Source organism: Dromiciops gliroides, chromosome 5, assembly GCF_019393635.1.
Source record: "Dromiciops gliroides isolate mDroGli1 chromosome 5, mDroGli1.pri, whole genome shotgun sequence".
In the NCBI taxonomy this organism is placed as follows: domain Eukaryota; kingdom Metazoa; phylum Chordata; class Mammalia; order Microbiotheria; family Microbiotheriidae; genus Dromiciops; species Dromiciops gliroides.
Window position 1 is genome coordinate 947,691 of NC_057865.1, and position 24,140 is coordinate 971,830.

General features: G+C 54.4%; 1 protein-coding gene across 6 annotated transcripts in view; it reads left to right on the forward strand.

The window, feature by feature from the left end:
- DYNC1I1 (dynein cytoplasmic 1 intermediate chain 1) overlaps positions 1-20,588 on the forward strand; it is a 161,887-nt gene extending 141,299 nt beyond the window's left edge. For 5 of the 6 annotated variants that reach the window (XM_043966798.1, XM_043966801.1, XM_043966800.1 and 2 more), the window contains 3 exons: positions 3,668-3,808; positions 6,920-7,045; positions 19,787-20,588. In XM_043966798.1, the coding sequence (XP_043822733.1) occupies positions 3,668-3,808; positions 6,920-7,045; positions 19,787-19,897 (378 nt within the window). In that variant the 3' untranslated portion in view covers positions 19,898-20,588. The remainder of the gene's footprint in view (positions 1-3,667; positions 3,809-6,919; positions 7,046-19,786) is intronic. The other variant, XM_043966803.1, reaches the window with a different exon arrangement.
- Positions 20,589-24,140: the final 3,552 nt, after the last annotated feature.

The window sequence follows — 24,140 nt, forward strand, 5'->3', positions numbered from 1 at the left end:
AATCTCAATGGATTAAGATTGTCATTTAGGGTAACCTTGCAGCTGGGGGTGGGGTGGGGTGGGTAAATGAAAAATAATGAAGACAGAAAAATCTCTCTGGGGAAATGCATATGCTCAGTAACAGAATCCAACCAACGTGCATGGCCTGAGTCTGCAGGCGGCACTGTGGCTGGTAGAGCACCAACCACTGGGCTGCACCACCAAAGAATGCAGCCTGCCAAGCTCAGACAGCACCTCTCTGACCTTTGGGGTTACAAGCAGTTTGCCCCCAACCTAATGAAAGAGTCACTGAGCATTGATAGAAAGGTAAAAGAGAGTCCTGGCCTCCAGGACCTTCTCCTCTAACTTGGGGAGAAACCACAAGCAAAGGCCTCGAACTTCATTGGATGGGCTCTAATTGGCACCTGCCTCAGTTTCCTTAGCTGTAAAATGGGGCTAATAATAGTACCTGCCTCCCAGGGCTGTTTCGAGGATCAAATGAGAGAATGTGTGTCTGGCAGGTGGTCTGGGCTGTACAAAGTGTGGTTAGTTAGTTATTGTTTCTGTGCCGGTTCACACCCTCAGGAAGCTCACCATTGGCTAAGGAAGGCAGCATGCAAATGACCAAGTAATACTTGTCCTGTACATCGAAGGTGGGGAGATCTCTCAGAGGGGAAGGGGAGAGATCTGGGAGCCAAGAGTCAGCGGTGAGAAGGGAGAGCTTCCAAATACACAGTGCGGGGTGACAGGGTCTGCAGACTGTTGAAGAAGACAGGGAGGCTAGGACAGGCTCAAAGCTTATGACAAGCTTTCAATACCAATGTACGTTTGCATTTGCTCCTGGAGGTGATAGGAAGCCACTGGAGTCTAGTGTGTGTGTGTGTGTGTGTGTGTGTGTGTGTGTGTGTGTGTGTGTGTGTGTGTGTGTGTGTGTAGGGAGTATGGATGACTTTAAGATCAACTTGGGGGGCAGCTAGGTGGCACAGTGGATAGAGCACCGACCCTGGAGTCAGGAGTACCTGAGTTCAAATCCGGCCTCAGACACTTGACACTTACTAGCTGTGTGACCCTGGGCAAGTCACTTAACCCCAATTGCCTCACTTAAAAAAAAAAAAAAAACTTGGCAACTGAATGGAGGCTGGACTGGGGTGGGGAGAGACTTGAGGCAGGGGGACAAAGTAGGAGCCGATTGAAGTAATCCAGGCAAGGAGAGATGAGGAAGGATAGTGGGGCGACTGCAGGTGAGCAGGGTTGGGATGGGGTGGGGGCGGGGATGAACAGGAGACATCCTGGAGTTCAAAAGGACCACATTCAGTCACTCTTGGTAGTGTGGGGTTTGTGAGTGGAGGATCAACGGGGCAAACAAGGAGGTTGTGGCCTTGGAAAGTAATAGGGACAGAAGGAAGAAAGTCTGGACATGTCAAATCTGGAAGTGCAACAAGGGGGCGGCTAGGTGGCAGTGGATAAAGCACCGGCCCTGGATTCAGGAGAACCTGAGTTCAAATCCAGCCCCAGACACTTGACACTTACTTACTAGCTGTGTGACCCTGGGCAAGTCACTTAACCCTCATTGCCCCGCAAAAAACAAAACAAAACAAAATTTAAAAAAAATTAAAAAGAAAGAAAGAGCAACAAGATATCCAGCTGGAGACAGACAAGAGGCATTTGGTGATTCAGGACTGCAGCTCAGGAGAGAGCCTAGGGCGGGGTTGTAGAGCATAGACATGACGAGTGAAGGCAAGGGACAAATAGAAGAGGGGGGAAGAGAAGAGAACCCAAGCACTGTTAGTGGAGAGATCAGGTTGAAGGTCCCGCAAGGACCGCGGAGTGGTCAGCGAGGTGGCGGGAGAAGCACCAGAAAGAAAAGCGTACAGGAGAGGGCGGGGGCGGGGAGGAGGGCGGACAAGGGCTGGGCAAAGGCCGGTCGGTGTGGTGATGATGAGGTCACTGGGGACTACAGGCGTCCTCCTGCTCAGGCTACTGAGACCGGAGTGCTTGCGCTCTGAATTCTGTGTCCCAGACCTTGTAAACGAAGTCTCTGGGCCCCGCTGCCCTCGTTCCTGAGCCTGCTAAGTGATCCTATTAGGTTAGTCAGAGTCCAGGTGGCAGGGGGACTCCAAGTTCTGGATGTTTTGCGTGCCCTGCCCGCAGGCCTTCGCCCTCCCCCCCCCCCCCCCGCCCAGGCTTCCTCCTGTCGGAGCTGGCTGCGAGGTCTCCTGGCTCCACTCCAGCCGCTGGGGGCTCTCGGAGAAGAGCAAGGTTGTAGCAAGACTGCCCAAGCCGGCACAAAGCTCGTGGTCTAGGCGAGCCGATTGTCCTTGGGACTAGAGTTTGGGGCCCCCGACTGGCCATCTTCCTGAGCAAGGGGGGCACCGGTGGCCTCGAGCACCCAAGAAAGGAGGCGGGCGGTTGCTCACAGCCCGGGGAAGACCCTATTGTTTAGCTTTCTGTCACCCGAGAGAAGAAGACTTAATTTCTTTTCTCTCTAGGGTTTTCATTATCATTTAAATTTCATTTTCCATTAATTGATCAGGGATTAGTAAAGTCATTATGCAGAAATTAGACGGCACGCGGCTGCCTGGAGGCGGGCGGCGCGGGATGAATAATGCATGCGGTCCAATTACTCCCGCACGCTGGGCCGTTTCCCTCCTGCCTCTGAGGGGACCGCAGGCCGGGCTGGGCGGTGGGACCCAGAAGTGCCCTGAGAGGGCGTTGGAAAACCACTTTGGACTCCTGGCTAGGAGATTTAGAAATGCCCGAAGCCTGGGGAGAGGAAGGCAGAGATGGCAGAGGGTACCCGAGGTAGAGGCCGGCGCGGGACCGGGGGCCTCGGGAAGGCCTGCCTTGGCCAAGTTCCGAGCTCCGGGGAGCCCCCTCTCTCCTACTCTCCCTCCTCTCCACGTAGCTGAGCTGATCCAGCCTGAGGCGCAGGAGGCTCGTACAGCCGCTGGGGGGCAGACGCCTCCCACCTTCTTCGGTTTGAGGGACAGGGAATCCTGCCTAAGCCCAGCCATGCCTGAGGGGAGGGGTCCCCACAGGAATGCCCCCAACCCGAAGCCCATCGCCCTTTCTCATCCTCCTGGTACCCCAGGTGCCCTTGCGCTCCTCTCTGACTCTGGCTTCCCAAAGCACCGGTCCCCTGCCCTAATAACTCCCCCCCACTCCCCATCAACCTCATCCCTGCCTCCCTCCCCCCTGGTTCAGCACCCTTCCCTATCCCTCGCTCGGTCCCTCCTCCCGTGTCTCCATGGCTTGCTCCTGGGCACATTAAGCTCCGTCCCCTCTACCCTGATGCCCCCCCACCGGCCAGAACATACCACCACCACCACCCCACCCCCGCAGGCCCGGCCCGGACTTTCATCTCGGGAAGTTTTATGGCGCTTTGTAAACGTGCAAAGTTTTTAATTAGACTCGTCCAGACGGTCTGGGGGCCCCGGGGCGGCGCCAGCGCCAGCGAGTCTGGGGGGGGGGTACCCGTGTGTGTGCCCCGGTGGGTGTGCCCGGGTGGATAAGTGTGTCACCCTGTCACTGTGTGTGTGTGTGTGTGTGTGCCCTTCCGTGCGCGTGTGTGGCTGTGTGCGTCGGAGAGCGAGTCCCCAGACGCTCCCCACTCCCCTCCCGTCTGCCCCACCGCCCCACCCCAGCCCACCCTCCCAGCATCCCCACCTCTCTCTCCGCCCGCCCACAGCACAACCGGGCTCTCTACTCCTTTGAGGACAACGCCGACTATGTCTACGACGTCATGTGGTCCCCCGCGCACCCCGCGCTCTTCGCCTGCGTGGATGGCATGGGCCGCCTGGATTTGTGGGACCTCAACAACGACACTGAGGTCAGAGCCGCCCCTAAAGCCCCACGGGACGGGAGGGGGAAAGGACGCAGGTGGGGGAGGCAACACACTCTCCTCTCTCCCTCATCTTGGGTCAGTCCTCGCTTGAGTCTAGAGGATACCTCTACCCCCTCCCCCCCCCCCTTGGCTGGGCAGGCTGGCTGGGGCCAGCGGGAACAGCGGGAAGTGGAGGCAGGGATCTGGGAGGGGCTCGCTCCCTGCCCAGGGTAGCCTAGTCTCTCTAGAAGGTTCGGCTGCCTCTCCCTCTTCCCGCCCCCTCTGTCCCAGTCAGTGAATGTTGACCAGCCTGTGTCTGGGCTGCCATAAGCCTTCAGGGTCAAGGGCAAAGGGCCTTGTAGCCCTGGTCTCGGGCAGGGGCCGCGATAACAGAGAGAGCAGGTGAGGAGAAAGGAGGAGGAGGGGGAGGAGGGGGAAAGGAGGAGGAAGACAAGGAGGAGGTGGAGAAGGAGGGGGAGGGAAGGAGGAGGAGAAGGGAGGGAGGAGGAGAAAGAGGAGGAAGGGGAGTGAGAGCAGGAAGGGGGTGGGGTGCCTGAGTGGGGGTGGAGCGGGCCCAGCAAAGACGCCTTTGAAGTACCCGGGCCAGGAAGCGGCTCAGCCCTTTTCATTAGCTCCCTCCAGCTGGGGGCTCGTTCGAGGCACGGCCGGCCCCAAAGGTGCGGCCCAAGGAGCCTCCACGTCTCAGTCCCTGGTTAGTCGAAGGGGTGCCAGATTGGGGGGGGGGCAGAGATACAATACAACTTCTCAAGGAGCCACGCCCTCTCCCCTTCACCTCCTCTGGGTCAAAAGGGCTGCCCAGGGATCTCTGGGAGGGGATGCTCAGTACATCTCCCCATCCGCAATGCAGCAGCAACAGCAGGCCTTGGACAGAGGGCGCAGGACGTAGCCCGTCCTCCCTCGCCACAGCGGGAGTCAAGGGCGCGCTGGCTGGAGCTAGGATGAGGACAGTTCCACACACCCGGTCACACTCACACACGTGTCCAGCTCCCTGGACTTCAGCCCCCTGGCCGAACTGCGGAGTCATCCGAGAACTGGGCCCCGCTGCGCTGTGCGGAAGCCGCACGTCCCTCCACCCCCAGCATCCTCACGGTGCTCCCGGGGTTTCCCGGTCACTTTCTTTGGTCGCTTTCCACGGTTCCCTTTGTTCAGTGCAAAGGTTTTGCCGAAAATTCCAAGTATGTTCTTTGTAATTGAATGCCCCCGCTCTTTGCAAAGACGGCCCTGGAAACTGGGGAAAACAATGAAAAAAGGCAGGGAAAAGGTGCCTCCCCGCCGCGCCCTTGGTCCTTCCTTCTCCTGAACAGCTGTAGGCTCTGGGAAAATAAGAATGTGTTGGGTTTAAAAGCCGCCAATTACATGGTCACAGGGCCTGCACCTTCCTCCTTCCCGCTAAAGTCCGGCTGGATAGTCAGTCACCTAAGGCTGGGCCTCCCTAAAATTGGCCCTGGTCTTTTGGACATGGATCAGCATGTCAGGCTTGGGGGGGGTACCTTTGGGTCATTCCTGAGAAGCTGGACAGTGGCAGAGCCCTAGGCCACCCAGTGCTGCACCTCAGTGTGAGCTGAGGACTCCGTCTGGAGAAGCAAAAGGGAGGGGCCTTTTCTTTCTTTTAAATAGAAGTGTAGACTTTTGTCTCAAATGTGAAGCCACAGGCCCACCCAGCCCACTGCGGTAGCTGCTTTATGTTTTTTTTTCCAAGAGAAGTCATTTTTACCGACATCTTTTGTTTTTACACCATCATTTTCCTGAGTATCCCTCCCATTCCCCCTTCCAGGGAGCTGTCCCTGATAACAGCACCTAGGGGGAAAACAAAACCCAGTTCCTTTGGGCCTGATAGAACTTCTTTGGTACCCCGAGTTCCCAAGGAAGATGCCCCCCCCCACCAGAGGTCCAGTGACCTGCCCTGGTCTGGCAGCCAGGCTGGGTCAGAGGCTGGCCTGGAGCCCAGGCTTTCTCCCCACCCCCTTGGGGTGCCTTTTGGGTGGATCCTTGCTCCTTTAAGGAAAAGTGTGGGGTGAGTCTCTGTAGATTTAGTTCACAGAACACGGTTGCCCGTGGGGCTTCAGCCCTATCCCTCTGTCGGCTTTATGGACCTGTCCTAGATGAGGCCAGGTGAGAGGAGGTTCCAGTCCCCGCTTTTCCCCATTTGCTTGAACATTTTTTCAAAAACCCCGGCTCTCTGCTATTTGGTACTTATTGACAATTGCTGACCCCTGGCCTTGTGAAGAAAACTCGGCTTGGGAATTTCAGGAGACTGGGACTCCCTCCCAGCAGCCCCCGCTCAAGCAGGCTGCAGCCCTTCAGTGAGCTAGCTAATCCAAGGGAGAAGTTTCCTTCCACATGGGCAGCCACAGAAGTGTGGCCCTCCATTCTTCCCTATCCACATGTGACAAGATAAAAATGGATTTCTTAGCTGAATTATCCTTTGAACTCAACTCCTCTGATTTTCTTAGCAACCTCAGTCTGTGTAATTTCTGAAATCCTGACTTTCCTCTGGCTCATGCTGCAGTGCCCAGTGGAAACATGCCTGGAGGGCTAGCTATATAGCATCAATGGGAAAATTGGGGTTTGTTGTGTAGGTGAGTGCTCGTGTGTGGCAGGTGTGTATGTGTGTGTGTGCGCTTGTGTGCATAAGTATGGGCGTGAATATTGTGTGTATATGTACGTCTCTGTATGTGTGTGTGTGAATGTGCTCATGTGTGTATGTGACTAAATCGTTTGTGTAAATGTGCTTGTGTGTGCTCATGTATTTGTGTATTTGTGTGTGTAAGAGAGGAGAGAGAAAGAGAGAGAGCTGAAGAGGGAGGGAAGATAGAGGGGGGAGAGGGAGGGGAGAGAGAGGGGAGAGAGGGAGGGGAGAGGGAGGGGAGAGAGAGAGAGAGAAAGAGAGAGAGAGAGCTTGCGCTCCAAGCGCTTTCCTCCCCAGCCAGATCTCTCCCTGGAGCTTGGCAGCCTCAGAGGTGAGACTGAAGAACAATCATGCCCCCCTCCCCCTTTACTTTGGTGATGTTGATGTAGGGGGATGGGGGGCATACCTGCAGACAGACCCTGGAGGGCTGATTCAGAGATCTGAACTTGCTTTCCCTTCCTTGGCAGGTCCCAACGGCTAGTGTCGCTGTGGAGGGGGCCTCGGCCCTCAACCGTGTCCGCTGGGCCCACACTGGCAAGGAGGTGGCCGTGGGGGATTCCGAAGGTCGCGTCTGGATCTATGACGTGGGAGAGGTAACTGTCTTTCCTAGTCTACCCTAGGGCATAGTTCTGAGACAGGTTTCTGGCCTGTTTGGGGCTGGTGCCAGGGTGGGCAGCGCCGCCCCAGGAGGCGCCCGGGGAGTGTGTCGGCCTTGGCGGGGGGCCGAGGTGTCCCCTCGCAGGACCATGCTTAACAATCCCAGTGCTGGTGAAAGGTGTTGGGCTCCAGCTCCCTGTTATTGTTGTGCTGTGAAGCCTTACCTCCCTCTCCTTGGGGAAGGCTCCTGACCTCCGTGCAGGGACAGGCTCTGCACGAGGAGCTTGGTGCGGAGCCTACGCAGCCAGACTTTTCATGGGGATGCTCTGGAAGCCTCGGCTCCTTCTCTTCAGTCAAACACACAACCTCCAGGTGCTCCCCTGGACTTTCCCTGGAGTCTGGGGTGGCTGCTCTCAGGCTTCTTGGCCTTTTAAATGGAGACGCTGAAGTCCCTTGTGTCTGAAGCCACTGACTCTGGGACAAAAGTGAGCTCCTCTCCCGAGAGGCAGACGGTCCCCAGGCACCTAGATCTGAAAGGCTTTTGGAGAAAGACGGAGCCTCAGGGTGTCTGTCAAAAGTGGCTCTTTTCAGCAGTGCAATGGGCCAAAACAATTTCAAAGAACTTCATGATAGAAAATGTTCTCAACATCCAGAAGAAAGAACTGTGGTTTATGAATACAGGTTGAACCATAAAAAAAGTGTGCTGGCCAGGGGGGTCGCCAAGGCATTGTTGGGCAGCCCCTGTGACCCAACCCAGTGCAGTGGGCTCTCCCTGGTGGGTCCAGGGTGGATCTGGGCAGCCATCCCATGCAGCCCATGAGCAGCATGTTCAGGGCCCAAGCGATCTGTTTGGAGTGATAGAGGAGAGGGGCGAAGGAAGCTTCCTTGGGAGCCATCTTGTGATCCCCAAGCTCTTGGCTGACTTGGGGAAAGATGGCTCCCTAGGAACAGGAAATGCTCCTGCTAGCGAGCCTGGCTGCCCTTCCAAGCCCTGCACTTGGCCATCCAGGAGTGGGAGGAAGACTTCAAGTTTTGTGAATGATTCCTCCCTCCACCCCCTCAGTGACAGGCCAGTGAGACCATTGTGCCCCTGCACACTCACCTCCTCCTGGGGTGGCTTTCAGAGACAGGCTTTTGCCTTCTTGTGAAGGAATCCGTGATCCCCGGGGCATGTTTCCTGTATAACTTTGCTGGGGGCTGGTTGAATGCACACCAGGCTTTTTCTATTGAGGTTAGGTGGGGGGTGGGGTGCGGTGCATATCGGCTTTGGGGGACACATGTTCCCATGAGGGAAGGAGGCTCGGGATGCCCAGCCAGCTGCCCAGCCCTGGGCTCACAGAGCGGCTCCTCTCAGGTGCAGGCCAGGCACACCCATTATGAATTGTCCTTTCTGAACCCTCAGGAGTGGCTTTGCTCAGGTGTCTACCATGATATCGGTGGGCCAGGCTGGCTTTTATTTTCACATTATTCAGCTTACTTCTCCAAGTGATATTAGAGTCTCTGGAAATGTCAGCTTCATGTATTGTCTGCTGTCTAGACAGGCTATAGAAAAATATTTTTGCCACACAATAAACCAAACAATTAACTCTCCCCCCCCCCTCCCCAGCCCAAGCCTGCCGTCCCGTTCTGGAAGCCACTCCACCCCCCAATCAGGACAGACCCGTCACTGAACCGAAACTCCTCACCCAAAGAGACACAGAACTCAGGAAGGCAGAGAAGGCAGAATAGAATCCTAGATAAAGGGGCTCCTTCCTGTGACTCAGGAAACTTTCCTGGAGGGTTGTCCGGGGCCCCCTGGCTGTTTCTTTTATTCTGTGAAATGACCTTCTCTCTGGTCCAAATATCCCAAGGCTCTCTGCAAAAATCATAGATGCTGGTAGGGGTGGGCAAGGTCCTGGGGTTCCACACAGCTGCCTACTTGCAGGGGCGGGGGGGCGTGGCGGGGGGATGGTCGACATGGGGCAGAGAGAGTAGGATTGTGACCCCCAGCCACACTGACTTACTATGGTCAAGTCCCTTTGTTGTTTTTTGGGGGGATTTGGTTTTGGGTTTTTTTGTGGGGCAATGAGGGTTAAGTGACTTGCCCAGGGTCACACAGCTAGTGTCAAGTGTCTGAGGATGGATTTGAACTCAGTTCCTTCTGAATCTTGGGCTGGTGCTTTATCCACTGTGCCACGTAGCTGCCTGGTCAAGTCCCTTTGTAAGGAAGGATCTTGGCTAAGTCTAGCTCAGTGGGCCCGGCCAGACTGCAAGGCCTCTGTCATATGGGTTTATCTGGCTTTGGGGGCAATCCTGTAGGAACCTCTGCAAACAGAGGAGGGTGGGCTCACTCCTGCAGTCTGTTCAGTACATTAGACTCCCTTTGGGGGAAGGTGGGTGAGGGTGACCACACTCTGTTCATGGGACACAACATTATTAGCCAGCCTTGGGTGCCCACCAGTTCTCCTTGAGACTCAGGAAGAAAAATAACTGGAATATCTGATTCTGGACACCCTGGAGGCTGACAGAACAGAAAGAGTTAGAGCTGTGATAGGGAACCATTGAGTTTGGTCACTGGGACAGGGTAATTTTGCTTGCCTGAGAACAATCTGATTTGTGGAAAATCTCACCCCATGGGAGCAGGATTTCTCCTGCTCTTTGCCCATTTCCAAGACCCAAATAGGCCGCTCCAGATGGGACTTCTGACCCACCCCCAGGTGAGGAAGGGTCAACCCCAGGGGGTCCCACCCAGGGCCCTTTCTCGTGAGACCCAAGGCTGTCTCCACACTGGGGCCAGGGGCTCCCATCCAGCTCCCGGATGTAATCGAACAGGAGACAGATGGATTAACCCATGAGCTCCCCGAGCCCAGCTGATCCAGCACCTCCAGGTCAGGCCTAAGTGCTCTCAGGTAGGCCACCCAATTGGCTGGTCCTCCCCTCGAGCTTTCTCTGTGGAGCTTCAGTCCTGCATCTGCCAGACTCTTGACCCATGTCTCCTCCTGAGGTGGCCACCCCCTGTCTTCCCAAGGCAGGTGCTTGGTCCTATTTATTGCAATGGAAGAGCTGTGAGTAGTGGGGGGCTGGGTGGACACCCCTGCCCGTGCTCGAATGCTTCTTTCTGGAGGCACATGCCCCTCACCAGTTCGTTGGGCTGCCTGTGGTTTGTGGGAGTCTGGCTTTGAGGTCAGGTCTAGGTTGGATTTTTTTCCTTTCAAATATAGAATGTTTGTTTCAGAGTTGTATGGTTTCATGCAGCTAACTGCTTCAGGGGGAAGAGTCCTAATTTGCTATAAATAAAGCCAGCCTTTCTGGGCAGGCTGAGGTTGGTCTGGCCACGGGCTGGCTGGGAGGGAGGCCGGCAGGCAGGCAGGCGGGCGGGCGGGTGGGTAGCAGGGAAGGAGGCCGGCAGGCAGGCAGCAGGCAGCGTCGGCCCTTGTTTGATAGGATAGGATTCCCAACACTGCAAAGCCAGGTGCTTTACTGAGTTTGTAAGGAGGCCTTGCTAATTCTGCTTCCTTAGGGAGGAACAGGGTCCTCGGAGCTGGGTCCAGGTCCTGCGAGTGAGTCCTCCGTCAGTCAGCCCTCCCTCCATCCCTCTCTCCTTTGGCGGCTGCCGCTGGGCCTGCTCTCTGCTGCAGGGCGAAAAGGCACATCTCCCCCACCTCCACCTCCCTGCTTTTCCTTTTGTAGTTAACTGCTTCGAAGGCAGGCTTTCTTCTCAGGGATCGGAAAGGCCAAATGATAACATTCTAACCCTAGTTTAATAGAAACGAAAATGGAAGAAATATCATAGGGAGCCCAAGATGTATTGGGATGAATTTAGCTCATGATTACAGAAGCTTCATTTGCCGAATGTCCCATTCACTGACTACTTAGGAAAATGGGCATCTCTGCGGGTTGGCTTTTTTTCCTTCTAATCGCATATTTGCTACGAGTGTTCAGAGGCCAGCTAATATCAACTCCCGCTGCAGATCTGTTCGTGATTCCTTTATGTGTGGCACGAGCATTCTGGAAGAACATTTCTAGGAAAAGGGACAATGCTTCTGTTTGTAGGTGATAAAGGCTTCTTGCGAGAAGAATGCCGCTTTTAAAATGTTTGCTCAGAAAGATGTCAAAAGGTCCAATGAAACATTAGGACAAAGCTATGTTTGCCATCCCAAAGGAAAACAGCGTGATCGGTTGGTTTAAGAAGCGACTAAGAAGTCTGCTGGCCCGGCCCAAGGGTCACAGTGACCGGTGAGGACTCTGCAAAGGAGAAGGGAATCTTGGTACCAGAGGGGGCTCGCAGAACAGGAGACTGAGTGCCCGGGGCCCCTCCCACGAGCTCTTGGCATACAGATTGTTACATGAGGTTTTTGTTTCTCTCCACCGAAAATGGGCTCTTAAGGTAAACCAAATAGTTCTTTCATGAGAAAAATGCCCTGGTTTGACATCAGCCAGCTTAATTCCTGTGGTTTATGAAGGGCATTACCCGAGGCTTATTACCTCGAAGCTCCAGGAGCCTCGGTGGGGGTGCCCGCACTCAGCCCAAGCCGGTCGAGTCGTCACTGGAAATGCGGGTGTTTCTCATTAGGCTCGGCGGCCCGGGTGCACGTTGCTAGGGATTCATTTGGACAAGTATGGCTTGAGTTTTCAGGGGATAAACAATGTTATCTCGTTAGCCAAGGCCAGACGTTTCCTCCGATTTTACCAAGAGAAGAGAGACATTTATGCCTCCTGTGCCGAGTGATGCCAAACATCTGGCTGAAATGGGGGGCCCCACAAAGTCTGGGAGGTGTTTGACACCGTTGGTGTAACACGGCAGCATCTCAGGCAGAATTGCTCCGTTTTCCTGCAGATTGGGGATCTGGGGGAGTACTCACACAAGCACATGTATGCATAGATTTGCACATGCTAGTTCTAACGTTCATAATCTTAAAATCAATCACTCTGAAATAAGATGCTTAATATGCTTCTGATAAAAGCTACAAGAAGTTGTGAATATTTAAAATCATTCATTTCACCAAAATGAATGGATTAGAGTTTTTTTCTCCTAGAAAAGGTATTTTAAGCTAGATAGTAAGTTCTTGTATTATTCTTCATCTCTTAGTAGAAAAACCTTTTATTTGAGTGATTATCCACTTACAATAATTGATTGGACTAATTATTGCATAAATAATATGTCAATTTAGATACAACTTTAGAGTTTGTTTGGGAGAGCTAATGAAAACAAACCTATAGGAACGATGTGGCCTTTTGAGTCAGTTTTTCCTCTTTCCATATTGATTGAAAAATATACGTGATTTGTGCATAATCCAGGGTATCTGATTAAATGGGGGGGGACCCCTTCTCTAATTTTATTCAATCCAAGGTGATGTGTATATACTAATTTGCAAAATTCCCAGCATCTGGGTGCCCTGCTTGGTGTCCCGGGCCATGTTTGTGGCTCTACTGTGGATTTGTCTTATTTTGTCTCCCCTCGCCCCAATGCAGTTCGGAGTGAGTCCTTGAGCCGAGTGGGACCGATTGTCTTAGGGAAGACAAAACTCTGTTTTCTCTTTGAAATACAAAATTATTGGATTTTTGTCTTAGAAAAGGGTAGCTTAGGTTAAACCCTAATGCCTCAGGAGGTTAGAAGTCTGCCCAGCGTCCAAGAGTATCACTGACAGTATTTGTTTTCCACTTGGGTCCAAATGTTTCATTTGATTTGATTCTTAAATGTTGCCATGGGCGACAGGGTCTCCATGCCCCTGGAGTGAGGCCTTTGGAGGGACATGTGGAAAGGGACACTGGGAGGAAGCCCATGTTGCTCTTTGTCTCCCATGGTATTTGAATGGCATTTGAATGATGGTGAGTTCAGGGGAAATCGTAGGGTTTTTTGTTTTTTTTGCAGGGCAATGAGGATTAAGTGACTTGCCCAGGGAAATCATAGTTTCAAAGGGATTTGTTTTAGAAAGTCCTAAGTTACAGAATGATGTCAGTGCTCATGCCCAAGCCACCTAGGCCTGGGAACCAGAGGGATGAGAGGTGAGCCCAGGTGTCCCCACACTCCCCTAATGGCTAGCTAGGGAAAGGCCCACAGACAAATGCTTCGGGTGGCTATGGGAGGCCAGGGCTGGACCTGCTAAAACAGGAGAGATGGGGGGGTGCATCATGATGAAAGTCTCCTCCTTGGTCTGTACTCCATTTTGTCCCCAAAAGCAAGAGTGGTAAAGATATTCTAAAGAAACCGCCTTCCCTTGGGCAATGACATACATTTAGGGGCTTTTCGAGAGCACTTAATGGGCAGAGGTGGGAGAGATCCGGCAAGTTTTACAGATGAGGAAACTGTCAGACAGCAGTACAGTGACATAACCAGGGTCACACAGCTAGTACAAGTCTGAGGTCAGACTGGAACACGGCCTGTCCATGCTGAGCTGCTTCTGGGTGAATGTGGTCAGTGTCACCCTCTTTCCCCACCGGATACCTTGGCGGCCCAGCTGGACAATTGTGCCAGGGTCATTTGGTTTTGCTCGGTGGTGGCTAGTGGGAGGAAGCTGGCACTGCTTGATGAAGCCAGTGTGGCCCCCACCCTGCCTGCCCCGGGGCTCCAGGGCGCTCAGAGCTTGTGCCTCTGCAGGGGTCTGCCCCCCAGCAGGAGAGCCGCAGCCTCTCAGGGCCTTCTCTTGACCACTGGCTGTGGGGGTGGCATCTGGAGTCCGTTTGGAAAACAGCTCCCTCCTGCCCCAACACGCCGTAGGAGGGAATGACATTCCTCTTATTACCTGGTAAATGTTTGCAAGGTGTTTAGTGCAGCTTTCCGTATTTGTGGAAACAGCCCCCAGGCAGTGGTTGCTAAGGACCTGGTTGGGAGAAAACTGACAAGAGCCCAGTCTCTGGCGGCTCCTGCCTGGACCACAGAGAGACACTTCTTAGTGTTAGGGAGGTAGCAACTGTTTGCCCTAAGGAGGCACCCCCCTTCTGGCCTCTTCCTCCTCATGTGGGTGCCCTGTAGAGGGAGCTTCCAGATCCCAAGAGAAAGCCCCGGCCTGCAGGGCCTGGGAGTCGCCTCCCCACCCCCCCCCACCCCCCATGTGGTTGGTGGCTTCCTGTTATCTCACACCTGGGGAGGTTGGGGTAGGGGTAAGCCCATCATATGAAGGGGCTTAGACAGGGAAGCAGGCTTTGCATTTTGAGCTTGTCCTGCTCTCTGGTATTTGGCGCTCAAGAGCACAAAGCACCCCCTTCCTGTGCCTTTCTTCCCCGTCTATCTGTCTTCCTCTGAGCTCCCTCAACCATCCCACAGCCAAAGACAAGCATAACCAAGGCTGCTCCTGGGGAGAGCCCCCAGAAAGAGAGCCTGGCCCCTTTGGAGGAAGGCTTCAGGGCAGCTCCCATCCCTCAAGCCTGTGTGGGTGGCGTTTAGGCCCCAGACCTCTGGTCAGGGAGCATCTCCATTGTTAAAGGGGTCAGAGGCCCAGATGGTACCAGGAGGAGGCAGTGAGGGAGCCAGGGAAGCGGGGCTCAGCGGCACCTCCACTGAATGCGTGACTTCCCACTTTGCTGGGCTTCTTGCTGCTTAGTGTGCTTGTGTGTGTACAGCTCGTGTGTGTACCCATGTTTAGACAACAGCATGTGTGTGTATTTGAGCGCCCCCAGCACCTGGCCTGCCAAGGACTGAGACCTGAGCGCTGTGGGTGAGAAATCCCCGCAGACAGGCGGACGCCAAGATGGCGCTGGTCACTCCTGGGACTCCCGTGGGCAGCCCATGCGGCGGGCTCAGTTACTAAGATTGTTACTCAGTCAGATCATCCTAAGTCGCTCTGAGGACAGGGGACAAAACTGCTCATAAATCACGCGCACACATGCTTGTGGGTACTGAGGCTGAGCCCCTTTAATTCGTTCTCACAAGTCAGGAGACGTTAACCCTTGCTATACCAAGCACACCAAAGCTCATGCACACAGATTTTTGTATGCATATTCATACACCTATTTCTCTGTCTTACACTGGACCCGCTAGAATAAGGAGGCCATGGGGAGAAATCGGTAAAGCCGTGACAAAGCCTCGGGACATGAGGAGGCCACAGAACAGAGTCCTGTGGGGGGTCACCAGAAAGTCTCCAGAGACCCTCGGGGAGGCCGAAGGGGGAGGGTCCTCTAAGGCGGCCAGCCCTTCACAACAGGGGCCGGCGTGAATCTTCACCTCAAGTTTCCTGTGGCCTCCTGAGCAGATGGAAACTCTGGGAATCCTATGGGAAAGGCCTGGGCAAAGGAGGACTGCTCCTCATTTCAACAGTGAGGACCCTCTTCCCACGGAGCACCACGGCCCCTTCTGCAGGGCCTTTGTAAAGGACTCACCTTTTATCCTTCCAGTGTGTCTGCTCACAGAGCTTCCGGGGTGACCCAACCCAAGCATCAGCCCCGCTTCCCAGACTCAGCCCCACTGGACTCCACTGGCACCTCTTGGAATCTTAGTCTTCAAGCTCAGCTCGGGCAGTGGCTCACGTGGCCTCCCCCCTCACACATTTCCCCAGCCTTACCTGGTTGATAAACTGTGCGGACAGGAGGCTTCTGCGGGGGGCTAGGACAGAGCCCTGTCATGGCTCACCATGGCCCACATGACCTCTGGCCCTTTTCTAGCACTAAATCTGGGACCCAATGAGGCCTCCAGAGGTGGATTCTGGAGCAGTGAAGAAGGGAAGGAGGGGGGGGGGGGAGGGGGCAGGAAGGGAGGGGGTAGGGGCAGGGGGAGGAGACAGGAAGGGAGGGGGGGAAGGGGGAGGGGAAGGAAGAGGAGGGGGAGAGGAAAAGGGAAGGGGGGAGGGAAAGGAGGAGAAGGGGGGAAGGAGGGAGAGGAGGAGGATGGGGGAGGGGAAGGAAGAGGAGGGGGAGGGGGAAAGGAGGGGGAAGAAGGAGGAGACAGGAAGGGAGGGGGGAAGGGGAGGGGAAGGAAGGGGAGGGGGAGGGGGAGAGGGGAAGGAAGAGGAGGGGAAGGGGGAAGGGAGGGGGAAGAGGGAGGAGACAGGAAGGGAGGGGGGAAGGGGCAGGGGAAGGAAGGGGAGGGGGAGGGGGGAAGAGGGAGGGGAAGGAAGAGGAGAGGGGAGGGAAAGGAGGAAGAGGAGGAGGATGGGGGAGGGGAAGGAAGAGGAGGGGGAGGAGCAGGAGGAAGGGGAAGAGGGGGAGGGGGGGAGAAGGAAGAGGAGAGGGGAGGGAAAGGAGGAAGGGGAGGAGGATGGGGGAGGGGAAGGAAGAGGAGGGGGGAGGAGCAGGAGGAAGGGGAAGAGGGGGAGTGGGAGGGGAAGGAGGATGGGAAAGAGGAGGGGGGAGGGAAGGAGGAGGAGGAGCAGGAGGAGGAGGAAGAAAAGGAGCAGGTGGAGGGAGGCGCCAAGGCCAAGGACTCTCTGACTGTCTCCTTGCTGCCCTGGGGATTCACCACATCTATTCTGTGCCCCCACAGAACAGTGTAAAGGCCCTTCTGCTTAATAAAGAGCTCAGAAGCACATGGTCATCGAGCTGTCAGCACTGCCTTGTCCACCCCAGGCCAAGACCCTCTCCCGGCTTTCCTCTTCCCCCTTTCCCCAACAGGGCTTTTTATTGGTTGTGGGGCAGTGAGGGTTAAGTGACTTGCCCAGGGTCACACAGCAAGTCCCAGCAAGGCTCTTAAAAGCAAACACCCAAGCCACCATCTTGCTTTAGCACTTGCGTGGCTCTGACCAGACCAGGGTGGGCTCTTTAATTCCTCCTAACACCGGCGGAGGAGAATCCAGATGCCCCAGTGAGAGGGGCCGGCCCTTCTGCCTCCTCTCCTTCCTGGGGCCCGTGTCAGACCAGTGTGTGACTTAGCTCTCACTTTTCCTCATCTGCAAAAAGCTTGTCTTCTGGCTCCCAAGGCCCCTCCCAGCCGAGCCATTCTGTGGCGGAGACCGCATGGAACTCGAAGTAAGTGGACCAAGAAGGGCTGGTCTCCCCCTGGAGCAGGGGTCTCCCTACCCCTGTGGCATCTCCTCACTCATGGCAGGACAAGCTTTCCCCTCGGGCTGCTCCCCACTAACAGTTTCACTTAGATGGGCACTTTGTTTTTCCGAAATGGAAATGTGTTTGCCGTCATTAATGCAATCCCCTTAAAGGCCTCCCCCAGGATTAAATTGTTTGGAAAGCCAGAGATGGAGGAAGCATTGCTCAGACAGCGGGTGGTGCAATGGCTAGAGCAATGGTCCTGGAATCAGGAATACCTAAATTCGAACCCAATCTGGATGAGCCTGGGCAAATCACTTGACTTCTGCCTCAGTCTCTTGGTCTGTAAAATGGGAAGCCCGATGGACACAACTGCAGAAAGAAGAGGGAGCAGGTCCTCTGGGTCCAACAGAAGTGCTGTCTTCTGGCCTCGGAAATGGCTGTGAAGTCCCATTCACCAGTGAGGCCGCTTGGCGTCTCTAGAAAGATCCGCACTGACCCAGCAGGAGACTCAAGCTCCAGGTGATTGTGCTGTGGTCTAGGGGAGAGAGAGGAGGGTCTGTTAGGAACAAGAACGGGGGCGCAGCCCAGGATGAGTGTCAGTCTCCCAGAGGTGGGACATCCAGGCACACAGCCCCCAGGGGAGTCCCCATGTGCTTTTCCTCACCCAGCCCTGAGCTAGAAGCTGAGGAGGAAAATGTCACCCAGTGTCGAAGGCTGTTTCAGATGGAACATTTTCAGTTGATCAGATTCACATTTAGAAGCTAAACGTGCTCCTTCTCCCTAGCGTGGGCCATGCCGAGTTTGACATCCTTTGCACACCCATTCACACCTGGTGTGTAATAAATTCACTTTACCTTTGTCTCCCGTCTCTGAGCCTTTGCCCTCCTGCCTGTTCTCCATGCCTGGATAGGACTCTCTCTTTTCCTCCGTCTCTCCCCTTCTTTCTGCGTCAGGTTTATTCTTTCTATGTCCTTGTGTCAGCACAGTGCCTGGAACAAAGTAAGCCCTTAGGAAGTGCTTGGTTGATGGATGGATGGCCCTGACTGTGCCTGCACACTGACCTTTCTGGGTCCTTTGTCCTCCCGGAGTGTCATTTCTGTGCCTAATCTCCAATGGGCAGTGTGATCTTAGGGGCGAGTAACCACGGTGAATGCTGGTCTCGTGGGCCTGCTCTCCCAGAAGAGTGGCAGCCTTGCTTTTTCTCAGCTACCCGCTGTGGGGGTGGGAAACCCCAGACACTGAGCCTGCCAGTCCTGAGGGCGTTGTCAGAACTGAGCTGGCTAGGGCGAGGTTTTGGAGTTTAGTCATTTGGGGCAGACCCACTTTTTCAGAGAAATATGGTATCAGCCCATTCCTGCGTATGCTTTCTGTCAGCCCTTTTTAAAAACTATTCACTTCTGGGGCCTCATTTCCTGAGTGCAGGATTTTCCCAAATTGAAGAGAAAAATGCAGAATTGCAGAAAGTGGGGCTAGGGCTCAGTACAGAGAAATGGACTGAAGAGAGGGCCAATCTCGGTCGTGTCATTCAATCCCACAGTGAACTTGGCACAGGGTCACAACGGACACTGTGTCTTGTTGCCATGACCCGGGGAAGTGTTTGGCCAAAGAAAAACTCAAAAGACTGAGCAAGCTGCTTGCTTGTTTATCTGTTTTTGCTACTTCGTGGCTCACACTGTCCTCCTGCCTATCATTTCCGGAATTCTTCTGGAAATACAACTTTACTGCTGGAATGGGGATGTGGCTGTAGCTTTGCTGACTTTTGCTCGTGTCCAGCCTTCATGAGCTGCTGGTGGGACAAAAATGGCCAATAGTCACCCGTTGACCCTTCAGAGAGCTCATCTTGGGCCAAGGAATGAAAAAGTTGTTTTTTTTTTTTTCCATAAAAGTGCTGACTTCTTTATACCTGATGCAGTTCAGGACAGCAGCACCTGTAGCCAGACTGCCTGGGATGAGCAGAAGGCAGGCTCCCAGAGCAATGGCATCCAAGTCAGAGTCGATCCAGCCCAGATTCCATCCCGGTTCTTGTTGTCAAATAATTCCTCTTTCTTTTCTGAACACTTTCGTATCTTTAAGCTGTTCTTTTTGGGATTCTATCAAGTCATTAAAACAGTCCACAAGAATTTACACGGGTAATTTCCTTCCTCTCTCATCTGTTTCTCTTTTGACTCTGTTCCTCTCATCTGTTTGTCTCTCTCTGACTCTGGCTCTGTCTCTTTTTCTCTGTTGTGTGTCTATCTGTCGGCCTCTGTCTCTCTCCATGTGTGTCTCTCTGCCTGTCTCTGTCTCTGTCATCTCCTTGGAATTATGCACAGAGAAAGCTGTTCTGTTGTAGGTGGTTTCTTATACACCCCTTTTTATTTTTGCACCATCGATCAGAACTTACAATGGACCCAGCTGAGGTGAAAAGGCCTGAGCTCCTAGCCTTGTGGAGCTGGTGTCAGAATCCTGGGTCCATGGATAAATAGGCTGGAGTGTGGAGAGAGAAGGCCAGGTATGGGCCCAAGTCCCACAGCCAAGGTCAGGGTCAGGCTGGAGCCAGCCAGAGGCAGGGCTGGCCAAGTGGCCTCCCCATACCGTCCACCTTGTCCTCAGAAGCTTCGAGAAGGGGCCTTTCCTTCATTTGGGAATTCCTCCACAGAACCCGGCCCAGGTATGATGGAGAGCCACGGCCAGACACAAGAGCGGCTGGGCTTCTGAAGGAAACATTTGCTCCTTTCTCCCAGGAGCCCAAGGGAGGTCGGCCTCCTGGGGTGCGACCTCACCCTAGCCGCCAGGGGTTCTGGGGTGGGAGGCACCTTACCGCCCCCTTTTACAATTCCCGTATGTCTTTTTTCCACCCCCAGCTTGCGGTTCCTCACAATGATGAATGGAGCCGGTTCGCTAGGACACTAGTGGAGATCCGAGCCAACAGGGCAGACAGTGAGGAGGAAGGGGCGGCAGAGCTGGCTGCCTAGCACAGACGGGCACCCTGGGCTGGCTTGCGGGCCCGGCGGACGCACACTCATTCTCCTGCGGCCAGGGCGCATGCCTTCGTGGTCTCCCCGTGTTCTCCGTGGATCTGGTGTTCTTGTGGCTTGCTTCACATGCTCCCTGCATTCATTAAAGCACCCACCCACCCCCGCCCATCGTGAGCCTAGCTATAAACAGCCCGGGCGTTTCTAGACTTTATATTTACGTCTCCAAGGTCAAAAGCGGGAAAAGGGGAAACCAAACCTTCCTGGATTTCTTGTTGCCTTTTAACTGCTTCGTAGCCATGTGTGATAGCTCTGAGCCCTGGGCCAACTGGCGCCCCACCCCAGACGCCCCCAGATGTAGTCCTGGGGGACTGCTTAGGCCTGTGCTCCCTGCTGCTCCTTATTTACTGGGGGCAGGGTGTATGTGCGTGCACCCCTGAGCCCTGTGGCTGCTTGAAAGCACCCAGATAAACGACCCTAAGGCATGGGTGTAATGAGCCCCTGCCCAGAGAGATTCCTGGGCTCTGAATCCCAATTAGGGTGCCCGGAAAACGCCCAGCTGAGTGGCGAGGCCTGGGGGGATCGGAGGCATTTAATGCCAATTATCCTCAAGGGTATCTGGGTCGTGGGTGCGCATGTCATGTAAGCGGGCGTGGTTCTGGACCCCGGAACTGCCAATAAAATATTCAAACCCAGAATGTGGCTTTGGTGTATGAGGTGGACGCCCCCAAGCCCCAGTGTGCCCAGAGACAGCCCCCAAAGGGCCTTAGCCCCATACCCAGCTCCTCCAGCCAACCCTGCCGTCCGGCATTCCTCTGCCCATCACCCTACCTGCGGGGTTGGATTGCAGGCACCCCCCTCCACCCCACTCCCATGCCCATGGCCGAGAGTGTGTTCGTGGTTTTGGAGAGAGACAGGAGGGTATTGGGCTTTCACAGTCAGGAACTAGACCTTGTCACAAAGCCTCCGTAAGTAGGAAAAGTCTGGTGGGGCTTCTCTCTTCTCAGGGATCAGGAAATCATGGGACTCCACTGGGTTATAGCCGAACCAGTGAAGACAAGAACCTGGAGATCAAATGTTCCCACAGGGATTGAAGGGGCCAAAGGATTGTTTGTTAACCCATTAAGCCATTTCTGCTGCCTTAGTGGGGAAATAATATTTGGGGATGACAATCAGTCTTTTCAGTGTAAAATTCCTTTAATCTGAAAAAGCAACAATGTGTGGCCCCCAAATTTCTAAAGAGCAATTTATGGGTTTTTCAAAAACCCTGAAATACAGATGCCCCGCCCCCTACCCCCTCAGGTAACTAGTAGGTTTTCACCGTGCTACAGGGTTTGTGTCACCGGCAGTGACCTTGAGTCTCGCTTGCAGAGCCGCTCAGTGGAAGGGGACTCACTCAGCAGGCAGCCAGAGGATGCGGCTCGGTGGTTCAGGGAGGCCCTGTCCTTGGTCCCTGAGCAGAAAGCCCTTAGATGTGCTGCTCTCCTGAAGCTTTAAGCTGCCTGTAGCCACGCTGTCTACTGGCGCCATTTCCGGTCACTGTCTCGCTCTGGCTGTGCCCTTTGCCGAGGGTCAGCTGTGCCGCGGCCACCTCAGTAACGTCTCCAGAGTGTCCAAGGTAGAATCCTCTGAAATGAACTTTCATGGGAGAGGAGAAGGAGGAGTCCCTTCTCTGTTCATCTTGCCCTGAATGCAGCCCAGTCTTCTTCTTGTTTGTCCTTCATTCTCAATAGCATTTTTTTTTAGTGAGGCAATGGGGGTTAAGTGACTTGCCCAGGGTCACACAGCTAGTAAGTGTTAAGTGTCTGAGGCCGGATTTGAACTCAGGTCCTCCTGACTCCAGGGCTGGTGCTCTATCCACTGCACCACCTAGCTGCCCCCTGTCCTTCATTCTCAAAGAGGACCATGACATCGGGGTGATGTCCTGACTAACACTGAATTGGGTTTAAGTGAGGGAGGGCTGTGCAAAGACACCCACCTCACTCTCTCCTCCAGAACCATCTGGGTCCAATGGTGAGATATATATCAGGATGACTGGAGATAGCCCCAGATGTTTGAGGCAATTGGGGTTAAGTGAACTTGCCCAGGGTCACACAGCTAGTGTCTGAGGTAAGACTCCCAACTTCAGAGCCTGTGCTCTATCCACAGCCCCAGTCTACTAGCTAGGGCACAGGAGAAATGTGCCCATACACTAATGGCAGAAATTCCAAGCCTTGCCTGGACCTCATGAGGCTTTGGGAACTTAGAGAAACTATCCAGTTCTGAGGCATCTGCATGTGATAACAGAGAGGGGGCTGGGCTGGGTAGTAGTGCTCTGGGCTCAAAATCCAGCTCTGATGCTCCCTTGCTGGGCACCCCAAAAGTTGGCTTCTCTGAGCTGCTTCCTGCTGCCCTTGATGTGGGCCACCCTAGCAGGAGGCACACAGTATCCTTCAGGGTGGCGAGGGAAACAGCAATGGGAACATGGAGCTCTGGGAAAAGTGGTCACCATCCTCTGCCTGGGACTACCCTCCCTCCCCAAGCTGCCACTGCTGCTTAGCCAGGACCTGGATTCCAGTGGGGTCTGGGTCTTACAGGTAAGCGTGGGGACAGTCGGAGTCACTTCTGAAGAAATGACAGGAATTGACTCACTTTCTGAGGGACCTAGGATGCCGGAGGTAAGGAGGTGGGGAAAGCACTGGGTTCAGAGTGGGAGGGCCCAGATTCAAACCCTGGCTCTGCTGCTTATGCCTAGTGTGATTCTGGGTGAAACTTATGATCCCTCTCTGAAATGATGGGACCCCCATCCAACACACACACACACACACACACACACACACACACCTCGAGGCAGAAAGAATGGTGATTCCCACTGGGGTGGGGAGCAGCAAACACATACGCCTGGTTGGAGGGTCCGCAGGGCAAAGCTATGGAAATCTAGGGAGGTAGAGATGGGGGCAGTGGGAAGAAGGGTCCTCAAGGCAGCAACAGAATGAACAGAATAAAGCTGAGCTACACCTCCCTGAGACCGGAAGGAGGGGCATGATGGAAAGAGAGGATGCCTGGGAAGAGGGGAGAGAGCAGTGCAGACAGTTCAGGGCAGGTGGGGAGGAAGAAGGGGGCTCATCCCAGACCAGAGAGGTTTGCTGACTAGGGGGCCGGGTATGGCATGCCTGGGGGAGCCCAGAAGACTAGGAGGAGCCCCTTGGTGTCACTGGCTCAATGGCTGCCCCACAAGCATCTCCTGAGACCTCATTTGGAACGTGCGGGGCAAACAGCCCTTGCCCTCCAGGTCCTCCCATTCCAAGGTCATTCCTTCTGAGGAAATAACATGAGCCTGAGCATGCACCCAAGTCCATCCAAAATACTTACAATGTAAATTGGAGGACAATTTGGGAAGGTCACATGAAGGAGACAGCGCCGGAGTCAAACTCTGAGAAAACCAGAGACTGTGGGAAGCCAAGGTGGGGCGGGGGAGGAAGGGGAGGAGAAGGAAGAGGGGGAGGGAGAGGAGGCAGGGAGGAGAGAGGACAGTACAAGGCCTCAGAACAGCCTGAGCATAATGGGGGACTTGGCATAGATGGGTAGGGAACCCCAGTTTCTGGATGTTGTCGGGTGCATGGGTTACCAGACAAATGAACAGATAAGTTATAGGGATGAGATAGTAGATGAGAAATCAGGGGTGAAAGGAAAAAGGGGTTAGATACACCCACCTTAACCCAAACAACTACAGACCATCTCATGTCAAACTTTGTGCAAGAAATCAGCCCATTGACTCCTTCGGACGCAAAGACCTTGGTCAGAAATTGGATTATTTTTTCACTCCTCTCAGTACATTACGTGAGGTGCTTGCAACAAGGCAGGTGGATAGAAATGCTTATGCGACTGCCCCCACCCCTCCCCATTCAACAGACGTGGTATGGGCTGGTGGCTGGCATCGTGGACCCTCCGATGTGGACTGCCATCTTGATGAATCCATCAGCCACAAGCACATATATAACTGCTTCTTATTGCCCAGGAATGCCCGGAAGGGGAGGAGGTCAAAGCTGACTTCCAGTGTCCCTCCTTGTGTGCAGCCTGGGCCTCCCCACCTCCTCTGAACATGAAGCGGCAGCGCGCAATGCAGAGCGCATCAGAACCCACTGCCAAGTGCGCCCCCTCCTGGTCGGCTGTCCTCCTGGTCGGCCCACTTCTCTGCATCTGGTCACAGGGGGCTTCCTGGGCTCTTGGGGTTTTCTCCATTTCATCAGGCTTTATGGTGCAA